Raw genomic sequence first — 14,189 nt, 5'->3', positions numbered from 1 at the left:
CTTCCGCTCCCACCAGGCTCTGTCACTGCAGGGGCCCCACTGGGGTGAGGCGAGCAATGAAAACTAGCTGCTTTGCTGCCAGAAGGGGCTCAGATACAGGGAGCAAAGTGAGGAGGAATCCCACATCCAGAACCATCGTCAGAAACAGTAAGTGATCTTGGCACCAAACGAATGGAGAAGGCCAATGGCCCAGCTAGCCTAAGACTGTTTTCTGAGAGGGGCGAGCAGTGGGGCAGTGATTAGCCAGGTTCCTATAACAAGGAGATACTGGGTATGGGATGGTCAGTCGGCCGTGATAACCATGCCCCATACATTCCTGGCCATCTGGAAAGCTATCCACACTCACAGGAAAGACTGAGAGGGGCGGGGGCTGAGGCACTTATACATTCCTTCCTAAATATAAGGCCACGTGCACAGGCGGAAAATACGGAGAAGAGCCAGACAGAAAGTAAAATCTGTGGCACAACTATAAATGCCTGAATGCTGGATACACTTTCCAAACCACACAGAACACTGTAAAACTACTGTAAAAAATCTGATAAAAGCATCACACATTCAAGATGTTTGACCCCAACCTCTGCTGACCACTAAGCTGTGCTGGCACAGGGTCAACCCTTGAGAATCCATGATTTTTAATAAAAACAAGAATTTTTAAGAAGTGAACAGAGACAGTAGCAGTCTCACACCACAGGGGAGACAGACTCCATAAATCTAGTCCTATTAAGTTACTAATTGGGAAAAGGTTGGGATCTAGAGACACAATATTTTATTATTGAAAATGTCCGGTTTTCCACAGAAAATTACAAGACATGCAAAGAAATTAGAAAGTGTGACCTATGTTCAAGGAACAAACCCCCAAGATCAGTCGCAGGAAACCCTCTAGGGGCGTAGATGCTGGCCTTAAAAAAGACTCCCGGACAGCTCTCACAAGGCACATAACGGGCTTAATTAACTCACCATGCCTGGCACGGGCTGAGTTTCCATAAGGACTCGTAGGTGGCGGAGGTTCTGAGGTTATAAGCCCCTCGGGGGCGCTGTGGAGTGATGACACACCCTCAACCTCCACCACTCTGGGCTCAAACTGCTAGGCCCTGAATGTACCCAGGAGAGACCCAACTCAGCCTCCAATGACACGGTCCCTGTGTCCTCCAACTGTGCAGAGGTTTCTCTCTAATATTTCGCAAGGATGCCTCCCTCCCCCAAGCAGACCACACAGTCTGGCATCTCACATTAAGCTGCATGTGCCAGACCAGCTGCAGAAGACTCCAGGAGCCACAAAGGGCTGTGGCTGCGAAGGGCTCCTGACTCACCGCTCCACGGGTCACACGGTGCAGGGACCCATGGCTGTGGGAACGGATGCTTTCCCGACCACCCTGCTGTCAGGACAGCACCTCCTCCAGAAAACGCACACCGTGGTTGATGGCTGCCATACACTGGGCACCTACTATGTGCCAGGCACTGCTATGCCCTGCCATACACTGCCCCTGGTCATACAGCTATCAAGCATCAAGGGGCACAGATGAATGGAAAGAGAGATGGCAGAAACCAGGATTTGAACCCAAGTCTGTCTGACTCTAAACCACGTGCTTTTAACCACCAAAACTTTTACACGCTGATCAAAACAGTCATAATAACCCTAACATAACCCCTAACATTCATAACTGCCGGGAGCCAGCGTGAGGAATCCCGCCCGTGGCAATGGTCATGAGGAAGGAAGCCAGACAAAACGCAAAGGTGTGATCTAGCTTCAGGGGTTCCCCCTGAGTTGTCCTGAGCATGTACCCCAAAAAACCAGAGTCGGCCTGATTTTATTGTTCTGTGCTTTCCACTCTTCTGACACTCTCTGGAAAGAGTTAACTCAGGGCTTCAGCTAACAGTCTCCTGCAAAAGGAGTGTCTCAGCTCAAACCCCTCTGATGGCTCTCTAACTTGCGTGACAGTTAGAGACTTTTACAATTTGTGGATTGTTTAAGCCCCTCAAGCACAAAAGGCACAAAGCTTAAAGCATCTTAAAGATACAGAGCCTTTTCTAGAGAGCTAAAAATCATACTGGTGACGGATTTTACTGTTGACTTAATGACTGCTGCCAGGCCTCCATATTCTTTATCTTTTAGGCACCTGGGAGGATATTAATCAATGTAATCGGGATATGGAAAAAGGTATATAGTAGTTTTGATGTTAGCAACACTAGACTTTTGAGTTAATGACTTTTCTTTTGTTATAAATCACTGTACTCCTTTTACTTGTTATAAATTGCTGTGTCTTTGCTATGTAAGAATGCAACTTTATTTAGTGTTTTTCTGAGAGTGGCACCAGACTTTGGGAGGATCAACACAAATAAGTCTTCTGGTTGACAAACCCTTATCAGAAAAGGGCCGTAAAATGTTAATTGGCCCTCTGGCCAGAAGATGATGTACATCACCTAAGACTTGTGTACACAATTAGGTATGCAGAGAGAAAGCCTGGTTTTGATAAGAGTCAGGGCTGCCAATGCTGCATGATTTTGTATTACCCACTGATCTCTATGTACAATCAGAAAGGTATAAAAGGCCTTTCTAGACAATAGAGGCTGGGCCAGTCCTGGGAAGACTGGTTCCCCCGTGTCTTACTCCTTTTCTGGCTGAATTCCAATCTGGGGCGTGGAGGCTTGCCATGTCTACTTACTTGACCCCGCTTCTAAGATCCACGCGAGAGGGAGCCCAAGGTGGGGCAACCCCCGCTATTCAAGAGGATGCTGGTGGCCTAACGTAGATGGTGCAAGCTCCTTGTCTGGAACTCTATTGGCTTTCCACGTAAACCAAGTTATTCAGCCTCTTTTCTCCACTTAATTTTCCTACTACACTATTTCTTCCTAATCTAATCTTATATTAATAAATAAATAAGTTCTTCCTCGCCTATGCCGTTCACCCTTCGAATCACCCTGGATCCACCGGGGCAGGACCCTGGCACATAACCCCTAAGATAAGGGTTAGGACTACATCTCTGTTCTTTACCTCTATAGTGTCATGATTATAAATAGTATATCTGGCACGAAGCACAAATATGAACAAACATATAAATAAAAAACACACGTTTATATAACTGGGTTGGTTAACACTAAACAGAAAACAAGCAGAATCATTAGAACAGTAGACCCAAACTGGAGTTCAGTTCAGTCGCTCAGTCGTGTCCGATCTTTGTGACCCCATGAATCACAGCATGCCAGGCATCCCTGTCCATCACCAACTCCCGGAGTTCACTCAGACTCATGTCCATCGAGCCGGTGATGCCATCTAGCCATCTCATCCTCTGTTGTCCATCACCTTCTCCTCCAGCCCCAATCCCTCCCAGCATCAGAGTCTTTTCCAATGACTCAACTCTTCGCATGAGTGGCCAAAGTACTGGAGTTTCAGCTTTAGCATCATTCCTTCCAAAGAAATCCCAGGGCTGATCTCCTTCAGAATGGACTGGTTGGATCTCCTTGCAGTCCAAGGGACTCTCAAGACTCTTCTCCAGCACCACAGTTCAAAAGCATCAATTCTTCAGCGCTCAGCTTTCTTCACAGTCCAACTCTCATATCCATACATGGCCACTGGAAAAACCATAGCCTTAACTAGACGGACCTTTGTTGGCAAAGTAATGTCTCTGCTTTTCAATATGCTATCTAGGTTGGTCATAGCTTTTCTTACAAAGAAAGCGTCTTTTAATTTCATGGCTGCAATCACCATCTGCAGTGACTTTGGAGCCCAAAAAAATAAAGTCTGACATTGTTTCCACTGTTTCCCCATCTATTTCCGATGAAGTGATGGGACAAGATGCCATGATCTTCGTTTTCTGAATGTTGAGCTTTAAGCCAACTTTTTCACGCTCCACTTTCACTTTCATCAAGAGGCTTTTTAGTTCCTCTTCACTTTCTGCCATAAGGGTGGTGTCATCTGCATATCTGAGGTTATTGATATTTCTCCTGGCAATCTCGATTCCAGCTTGTGCTTCTTCCAGCCCAGGGTTTCTCATGATGTACTCTGCATATAAGTTAAATAAGCAGGGTGACAATATACAGCCTTGATTGTACTCCTTTTTCCTATTTGGAACCAGTCTGTTGTTCCATGTCCAGTTCTAACTGTTGCTTCCTGACCTGCATATAGGTTTCTCAAGAGGCAGGTCAGGTGGTCTGGTATTCCCATCTCTTTCAGAATTTTCCACAGTTTATTGTGATCCACACAGTCAAAGGCTTTGGCATAGTCAATAAAGCAGAAATAGATGTTTTTCTGGAACTCTCTTGCTTTTTTGATGATCCAGCAGATGTTGGCAATTTGATCTCTGGTTCCTCTGCCTTTTCTAAAACCAGCTTGAACATCTGGAAGTTCTAGGTTCACGTATTGCTGAAGCCTGGCTTGGAGAATTTTGAGCATTACTTTACTAGCATGTGAGATGAGTGCAATTGTGCGGTAGTTTGAGCATTCTTTGGCATTGCCTTTCTTTGGGATTGGAATGAAAACTGACCTTTTCCAGTCCTGTGGCCACTGCTGAGTTTTCCAAATTTGCTGGCTTATTGAGCATCATCTTTCAGGATTTGAAATAGCTCAACTGGAATTCCATCACTTCCACTAGCTTTGTTCGTAGTGATGCTTTCTAAGGCCCACTTGACTTCACATTTCAGGATGTCTGGCTCTAGATGAGTGATCACACCATCGTGATTATCTCGGTATTGAAGATCTTTTTTGTACCGTTCTTCTGTGTATTCTTGCCACCTCTTCTTAATATCTTCTGCTTCTGTTAGGTCCATACCATTTCTGTCCTTTATCGAGCCCATCTTTGCATGAAATGTTCTCTTGGTATCTCTAATTTTCTTGAAGAGATCTCTAGTCTTTCCCATTCTGTTCTTTTCCTCTATTTCTTTGCATTGATCACCGAGGAAGGCTTTCTTATCTCTTCTTGCTATTCTTTGGAACTCTGCATTCAGATGCTTATATCTTCCCTTTTCTCCTTTGCTTTTCACCTCTCTTCTTTTCACAGCTATTTGTAAGGCCTCCCCAGACAGCCATTTTGCTTTTTTGCATTTCTTTTCCATGGGGATGGTCTTGATCCCTGTCTCCTGTTCAATGTCACGAACCTCATTCCATCGTTCATCAGGCACTCTATCTATCAGATCTAGGCCCTTAAATCTATTTCTCACTTCCACTGTATAATCATAAGAGATTTGACTTAGGTCATACATGAATGGTCTAGTGGTTTTCCCTACTTTCTTCAATTTAAGTCTGAATTTGGCAATAAGGAATTCATGATCTGAGCCACAGTCAGCTCCTGGTCTTGTTTTTGTTGACTGTATAGAGCTTCTCCATCTTTGGCTGCAAAGAATATAATCAATCTGATTTCGGTGTTGACCATCTGGTGATGTCCATGTGTAGAGTCTTCTCTTGTGTTGTTGGAAGAGGGTGTTTGCTATGACCAGTGCATTTTCTTGGCAAAACTCTGTTAGTCTTTGCCCTGCTTCATTCCACATTCCAAGGCCAAATTTGCCTGTTACCCCAGGTGTTTCTTGACTTCCTACTTTTGCATTCCAGTCCCCTATAACGAAAAGGACATCTTTTTTGGGTGTTAGTTCTAAAAGGTCTTGTAGGTCTTCATAGAACCGTTCAACTTCAGCTTCTTCAGCATTACTGGTTGGGGCATAGACTTGAATTACTGTGATATTGAATGGTTTGCCTTGGAAACAAACAGAGATCATTCTGTCGTTTTTGAGATTGCATCCAAGTACTGCATTTCAGACTCTTTTGTTGACCATGATGGCTACTCCATTTCTTCTGAGGGATTCCTGCCCGCAGTAGTAGATACAATGGTCATCTGAGTTAAATTCACCCATTCCAGTCCATTTCAGTTCACTAATTGCTAGAATATCGATGTTCGCTCTTGCCATTGACCACTTCCAATTTGCCTTGATTCATGGACCTGACATTCCAGGTTCCTATGCAATATTGCTCTTTACAGCATCAAACCTTGCTCCTATCACCAGTCACATCCACAGCTGGGTATTGTTTTTGCTTTGGCTCCATCCCTTCATTCTTTCTGGAGTTATTTCTCCACTGGTTATTTCCAGACCCAAACTAGAAGAGGATGGCAAAGTGAGAAAGTCAAAAATGATAAATAAATTCCAGAGGGCTAGGGCTCAGGCTATGGGAGGGCTTACCAGGTGGCTCAGTGGTAAAGGATCCACCTGCCAGTGCAGAAGACACAGGTTCGATCCCTGGGTCGGGAAGATCTCCTGGAGAAGGAAATGGTCACCCACTCCAGTATTCTTGCCTGGAGAATCCCATGGACACAGGAGCCTGGTGGGCTGCTGTCCATGGAAGTGGAAAAGAGTGGACACGACTGAGTGACTGAACATGCACGCACACAAACACAAGGCCACAGGAGGCCCTGAGAAAATAATTCGGTGCCCTCAGAATGGACAGCTGCCTCTCTTCCTCTCTCCCTACCCAAGGCCCCCAGCCACAGGCTCATGGGAACCTCTGCAAAACAGAAAAGGACTCGGGGACAAGTTCAGAGGAAATCAGGAGTGTTCACCGTGGTCTGAGATGGAACAAGAGTGGCTGCCTTTGAGAAGATAGGCATGCTATAATTATGTTCAGATCAAGTCCCTGGGGACAGAGATTTGGTGGCTAGAATCAGTCCTCACTGTAGACACTCTGAAGGTAAGAGGGAACCAGGGGTTTCCCGTCATCCATTAGGGAGATCTGGAAACTCCTGCCTCAGTAGCAAAGAGATAAAGGGACCAGAATCTTGGACAGAGCTGATGTCAACCTAACAAGCTCTTCCAGTAACCTTTCTGAGACCCCCTCATGGTCACTCTGGGAGGCCTTCAGTGTAGGTTAAGGCATACTCTTAGCCAGATGGGATCTGACTCCGGGAGAGAGGAGAGAGACCCACCATGATTAGAGAGCAAGACAGTCATTTTGGAGACCTGAGCACATGCCTGGGTGTCTAGAAGAGACAGAGGCATCCTCAACGGTCAACGTCAGCATGAGGACACTGCTCCCTAGAGAGGACCAGGGGATGGGCAGAGTAGACTTGACTTCCTTCGTAATTTTGCTTAAGCAGGTTCAAATAATAAAGATCTGGTCTTTGATGCCGTGCCCTTGCTGATAACCTTCCAGTCTGCCATCATTGACCACCTGATGAAGCCTAGGCTGTCTGCCCCGGCTGACAATGACCATGGGCTGATCCTTTTCTTCTACCTGGCAGCATTTATGCGCCAGCCACACTGGATCTCGATCTGACTCTGGACCTCTGCGCCTGCCAAACCCAATGTGGCTTGCCCTACACCTTCTCTTACTTGATTCCTCCAAACCGTCCCAGAAAGCTCTATTCAATCATCACTTGCTCTGTCTTCCCTGTATGTCCTACCCTCAACCCCTGCTGCAAATATCAGAAGTTTTAGAGGTGTTCCCTGGGACCTCCCAAAGCCCCCTCTCTGTCTGGGAATTGCTAATTTTCATCCTTCTTCCTCAGGAGGCTGTCTTCTGTTCATCCCTGTCTCTCTGGTGGCCAGCACAGGACCTGGTACAAGGCAGGCACTTGGTGACAGCTGGATGGAATCGATAATAATTATTTTAAATTAACATCATGACGGCACATTCTGTGTAAATCTTCACCGAATACTCTGCCTGTCTTCAAAGGGCTTCCATTCAAAAGCCCTGTGTGAACGTGAAAAGATGCCCACCAGCCCTGGCCATCAGGGGACTGCAAGTCAAAACCACAATGAGATACCACCTCACACTCGAAAGGGTGACTTCAAAAAACACCCCAGAAAATAACAAATGTTGGCAAGGTTGTGGAGAAGCTGCAACCCTCAGGCACTGCTGAAGGGAACAGAAAATGGTACAGCCATTATGGAAAACAGTTTGGAGGTTCCTCAAAAAATTAAATATAGTATTACCATATGATCCAGCAATTCCACTTTGAGTATGTACCCAAGAGAATCAAAAGACAGGGTCTCAAAAGAGGCCTCTGTACACTGTGTTCATAGCAGGGTCATTCACAACAGCCAAAAGGTGGCAATAGCCCAAGTGTCCTCTGACAAGAGGATGGATATACAAAATGCGGTACACAAGGATACAAGTCAGCCTCAAAGGAAAGGAAATTCTGACATGTGCCACTAAATGGATGAACCCTGGGGACTTCATACTAAGTGCCATAAGCCAGTCACAAAAGGACAAACATTGTATGAGTCCACTTACATGCAGTTCCTGGAGCAGCCAAATTCATGGAGACAGAGAGCAGAACGGTGGTTGCCAAGGGCTGGCTGGGAGGCAGGATGGGCACATAGTGTTTAATGGGGATGGTTCCAGTTTTGGAAAATGAAAGGAGTTCTGGAGATGGAGGGCCGTGATGGTTACACACCATGAATGTACTTATGGCCACTAAACTGTATGCTTAAAAATGGGTTACGGTGGTTAAGTTTTATGTTATGTGTATTTTACCATAATACATAGTAAAGAGCCCTGTGTGAGGAGTTTGAGAGCCTGGGCTCAAACCCCGGCTCTACCACTGCCCCCACGGCCTGGCTGGGGGTGGGAGCCTCAGTTGCTTCTGCTGTGAAATGGGGATAATTCCCAGAGCAGGGAGCTTTATCAATTGAGGGCTGTTTCAGGGTGAAAGTCAGTAGGGAACCTTTTCATATTACACCTGATATTTTGTGATGAGAGTTTGTGTATCTGCGGTTAAAAAAAAAAAAAAAAGGCATATGCTATTTTTGTTTCAGGAGCACAAAATCCAGCAGGGACCCTCCAAATGAGAGTGCTTCACTGGGAGAGAGCCTGGTTTAAGCACCACGTGCACGCTAGGCACACAGGGGATGTGCCAAGGCCTGGTTCACACCCTGCCAGTGAATTCCCTCTGCTGCCGTCTAGTGTCTAATGACAATATTGACCTTTCCTATCTGTCAGACTTGTCTTATTAAATCCTGAGGTCTTAAATGCTTTGCACACAGAGGCTGACAGTTTGCCCACCCAAGCACGTGTTCATGTATAATTCATGGTGTATCGTGCTGCTTGGCAGATGAATATTTATCAGCTTTTTCATAAGAGGCAGGCTGGCGTTTCCTTTTGTTGCTACCAAAATCCTATGCTGCAGCAAATGAAATTTGTGAGCAAATAATAAAAAAAAAAAAGAAGAATAACAAGAAGCGAAAACTCCCCAGTCCATTCTGCTTGTAATTTTCCACTTTCCAAGGCCTCCAGCGTGTGTGTGTGGAGGTGGTTTCGGTCTGGCTACGAGAGAGAACTGCTGAGTCGTCCAGAATAGAAACGCTTCCATATGCTCCCCCTGCACCCCCGCTGAAAACTCCCCCACACCCCACTTCTGCACTGCCTTCAACAGCAAAGGAGCCCAAGCCCCTTTCAGTGGCTCCAGTCCAGCTGCTCTGGATGGAGATCAAGACGGGGGGTGGGGGCAACCAAGGATAAGGAACCCCGATGGAGCTTGGTACACTGTGGCTGGTGGCACTGAGCCAGGCAATTTCGTGGTTTCCACAGTGGGATGCCCCCCAGGGAGGGGACAGCCCCGTGCCACACCAGCTGGGGTCTGAGGTCCCCTCCCCGGGGCTGGGACGCAGGAGCACCATGAGAAATGCCGCTGTGTCTGCGGGAGGGAGCCTGTGCCCTGGTCCCTGCTGCAGAGGAGAGCCAAGAAAGGGCTTAAGACTTGTGCCTCTGCGGCTGGCTCTTCTCGCCTTGTGACTCACTGACTGAGGATTCCAGGCTGGGAGGTCAGGCGCGCACGGGTGCACTCACCGGAGGGGAGTTTCAGCACAGCTGTGAATGCAGAGTCTGCGTGGCCTGGCTGCCACCTCTCTGGCCTTAGAAGACAGTGATGACGATGACAGTGACAATCACAGTTCATACAAAATGAGCCCGTACTATGTGCCGGGCCCTGCAGCAAGCACACCACTGAACAATCCACTGAACGTTCCATGGAGGTTGGTATGATCATTGTTCCCATTTTACAAATTAGGAAACTGAGGCAGAAAGATGGATTAACTCATCTAAGTTCACACAGTCCCAGCTGGGAGTCAACTGCAGGTCTGTGTGGCTTGAGCCCTCGCTTTCTTAACGACCCTCCATGCAATCAAGAAACTTGAGTTCAAGGGCAAAATCCACGAATGCTTGGCTGTGTGGCCTCAAGGCAATCCATCACCTCTACGAGCCCACGTTTCAGCATTCACAAAAGAGGCGCGATGGCTCATTTTGCAGGGCTGTTGTGAGGATGCACTAGGGCTTTGTAAACTGTCAAGAGCTCTGTCATTGATCAGCCAGTGGCTGTTCTCAACAGAAACACTTACTGGGGATTTGGCACTAGGAGTGAAGACTTCTGGCTCCAGAAGTTTATGGTAGAGATGGAGGAAGGAGACATAGAGGGGCAACAATACAAAGTTAGGTACGTGTCTTCATTCATTCATCCGACAGGCAATTTACCGAGCACTTGCTCTGAGCCCGAAAACGCACAGTCCCCCCAAAAAGTGTTATTTCAGACATGGCTAAGTGCTACACAGATGTTTGAACAAGAAGGTGCGATGGAGAATAACATGAGCAAGATCTGAACAGCAAGATGACACTGGCCTGGCCAGGACTGGGGAGAGGCGACAGCCCTCTGTGCAAAGGCCCTGAGGGGAGTGTTTGGGACCACAAGCCCTCTTTTCACAGACTCTCGGGGTGCTAGTGCCAAGTGCAACTCCCTACAGGAATGATGACCATCCACCCTGCTGGGAGCCCTCCCACACGGGACCTGCCCTTCCCGTGGTTCTAATTCTTTTTCTGCACTTCCTCAGGCAGGGTTTCAGAAGGACCATTCTGGGATGGGCAGTGTTGTAAGTGACCCTGCAGAGGGCGCAGTATGGAGTAGGGGTGTGGGCCAAACGTCAGGCCATCCTCATCTTTGCCCCCGAGACCCGACTCTCAGATCCCAGCTGCCCCAGCTGCCCCCGGGCTATCCGCTGCAGGGCAGAAGCATCAGCGCCTCCACACCTCCACCCTACCCCACCGCCCCCAGCCCCCACCCCCAGGTCCATGTACCTTCCTCTCGTCCACCCCTTCGGGGGCTGATATGAGCTCCTTCGCGAGCACAGGGTCCAGCACCTGGAATCTTCGGCGGAACTGAGTGAGCCCCATGTGGTCAGCGTAGCCTGGGGTGTGGGGAGCAGGAGAAGAACAAAGAATCCAAATGAGATGCCCAGCCCAGGGGTCCACTACCAGCCTTGCTGCCCACCTGCTGTGTGCACTCGCTTCTCGGGGCCTCAGTTTCCCTGTTTGCTAATATAAGACACTGGTTTCCATCAGCATTTACCAAATGCATTCCCCAGAACACAGACCCTGTAAGAGGCTCCACCAAAAGCTTGAAAAAGCTGCCCCCTCCTCCACCTGTTGGAAGGTCATGATGTGTATCAACACCAAAGTCAAAGGCTCCAGAACCTCTGCAGGGATGATGCCTGATTAGCTTGACTTAACCTAGAGTTCTCCAAACATGCTGGACCATGGGAAAATGTTTTGATCTCATAGTTTTTACCACCCCACAGACTGCACGTGGGAAACACTGCATCAGGCCATATCTAAGGGTTCTTTTAAATCGGAAGTGTAGGATGCACACAGCTGCACCCTTCTGTGTGGAAACTTAAAAGCTACTGAGAGAACATGATGTTCAAGCTGGCCTTTGAGGGGCTGAGAGTCTGTGAGAGGGTTCTGTGTGGAAGGAAGTCCAGACAGAGGGAGTCAGAGCAGGAAACGGAAGGCCTGTCCCATAGCGGTGGTAACACCATTTACAGAGTGTTCATGTGTGTGAGACACTAGGATAACAGCGTCCTTGTTTCACAGAGACTCTGGGGCCTGTGTTACTATCCCATTATACAGACGTGGAACCTGAGGACGGGAGTTCAAGTCACGGAGCCCAAAGTGACATGGATCATAACTCTCCCTGCGGGGAGACAAACCCAGACAAGATGATGAGACGGAGAAAAACAGAAGCCAGGATCTGAATGGCAAGGTGACTCCGGCCTGGCGAAGACTGGGGAGATAACTGTAGGCCACGACAGTAACTAGTCCAGCAGAGAGCAGCCAACAGTGAGGTCAAAGATGAGCAGGGACTGGGTCCAGACCTCAAGGCTGACCACACAGAGACCTGGAGGCTGGGAGGCTATAGGGCTGCCGCTGTGAGTCAGACCTACCTGAGCTCCCATCTCCTATCTGCCCTGGTTAGCCCTCTGACCAGTGACAGATGACTCTTGTTTCTTTGAGATTCAAGTTCTTCACTTGTTCATTGAGAGTAATAACAACTTATTGACCAGAGATGTAGTAATATGTCTTTGGTTACCCAACTGTTATTGACCAGAGTATTTCAATATTCATTTACATAACAAATCGCCAGCCAGGGGCATTAGTTTCTGCAAAAATCCCCTGGTCAATAATGTGCTAAGATCTCTTGTCACGCAGTCACGACAAGGATTAAATCCAATAATGACTACAGGAAAAGAAGCTAACATGTTTTGAGCACTTGTCCATGTCCAGGCACTTTTCTTATTCCCTTATTAATTCACCAGCCCACTCAATGGCTCTCTGAAACCTGAGCTGTTACAGGACAGGAAAGGGAGGCACGACCTAGGGGCCTGACAGTGTCAACCATGACCATGCACGGGCCAGCTGGCTCCAGAGTCTGGGCTGTGCCCACCAGGCTGCCCCGTATGTAACATGTGATGAGCATTTACTGTCTGCCAGGCTCAGGGCTAAGCACTCTGTGAGAACAACACCATTGAGTGTGTGTAACCACACTGGTGCTCCGAGCAGCTGAAGTGCCCAGGAAACAGCCTCTGCATATGTGCATCATGTATGCCTGTGTCTGTGCATACAGGCACATCTCAGAGATACCGTGGGCTTGGTTCCAGACCACTGCAAGAAATCAAATATCATAAAACTTTTTTGCTTTCTCAGTGCACATAAAAGTTAAATTTATACTATACTACAGTCTATTACGTGGGCAATAGCATTACATCTAAAAACCAATGTGCAGACCTTCATTTTAAAAATTCATTACTGAATAAAAAATACTGACCATCCTCTCAGCCTTCATCAGGTTGTACGTTTTAGCTGGTGGAGGGTTAGAAATGCTGCAAGAATGACCAAATGTGACGCAGAGATGCACAGTGAGCAAATGCTGCTGGAAAAAGTGGCACCAACAGACTGGCATGAAACAGGGTCACCACAAACCTTCAAGTTATGGGGAAAAACAACAACTGTGCTCTGAGCACAGCAGAACAAGGCCTGCTTGTATATCTGTTACACACACACAGTCCAAATCGTAAATCTGTGACATCAATAACTGTGTATGGATCTTTGCATGCAAGTAAATATTTCTCACATGGTGTGAGAGAGACAGAAGTGACCCAGAGCAGAAAACAATGAGGAAATAAACCAGGTCTCGGAAGCAGAAATTGGCAGGAGACGTCAACCCTTCACTGAGCTGGAAGCCCTTCCTGAGTTGGGCCCTGAGACGGCAGAGGGTGGACACACAGGGAGGAAGGGGACTCGCTGACCGCGCCCACGGGCAAGGGCTCTAACCGTGGGCCAGGGCACCCCCTGCCAGCCAGGCGCAGTCGAACGGCCTGGGCTGTGACTGGCTTGCGCTTCCCCGTGACAGTGTCTGTCTTCCTATGCCTGCAGTTCTGCAGACAGGAGGCGAAATCAATACGACGCTGGGGAGAGCGAGTGGTTCATGGCTGCTGCCGGCTGCTCCTGGCTTCTCCGCCCAGAACTCAGTATGAGTGCCGTGGGAGGAGACAGGGCAGTGACCACAAGCTGAGGGGGCACTGACCGAGGAAATATTAAACAAGTGGGGCCCACCTGGTCTCCCATCAGCCCCAGCCACCCCATCCCGACTTCGCCTGAGCTGTTCTTGTCAGGGAGGCGAACCCACAGGGTGGCCAATGGGGTCTCAGAGACAGAAAAGAATGGGAAATTCTCAGATCAAACTCAGCTCAGAAGAGGAGCTATCGGGGCAACCTTGGTGCATGCCTGCTTTCTAAAATACTAGTCTAAAACTTCATTCCTTTGATGGAAACCCCTCCTCCCCCATCACGCCCATCACCTCCTCAGCCGGACCGGGGAAAGCCACTCATCCAAAGATGGGGTTAAGCCTCCCCGGTGGGTCCACCCCTCCTCTCCCACACCC

At 48.1% G+C, this 14,189-nt stretch overlaps 1 protein-coding gene across 1 annotated transcript in view; it reads right to left on the bottom strand.

Moving 5' to 3' along the window:
• The window catches only part of MYO18B (myosin XVIIIB), a 227,280-nt gene that overhangs the window by 144,196 nt on the left and 68,895 nt on the right, over nt 1-14,189 (bottom strand). The window contains exon 20 of the mRNA XM_068989910.1: nt 11,048-11,157. Within this exon, the coding sequence (XP_068846011.1) occupies nt 11,048-11,157 (110 nt within the window). The remainder of the gene's footprint in view (nt 1-11,047; nt 11,158-14,189) is intronic.

Source organism: Capricornis sumatraensis, chromosome 17, assembly GCF_032405125.1.
Source record: "Capricornis sumatraensis isolate serow.1 chromosome 17, serow.2, whole genome shotgun sequence".
Classification (NCBI taxonomy): Eukaryota; Metazoa; Chordata; class Mammalia; order Artiodactyla; family Bovidae; genus Capricornis; species Capricornis sumatraensis.
This window is presented reverse-complemented; position numbering and strand designations above follow the sequence as displayed.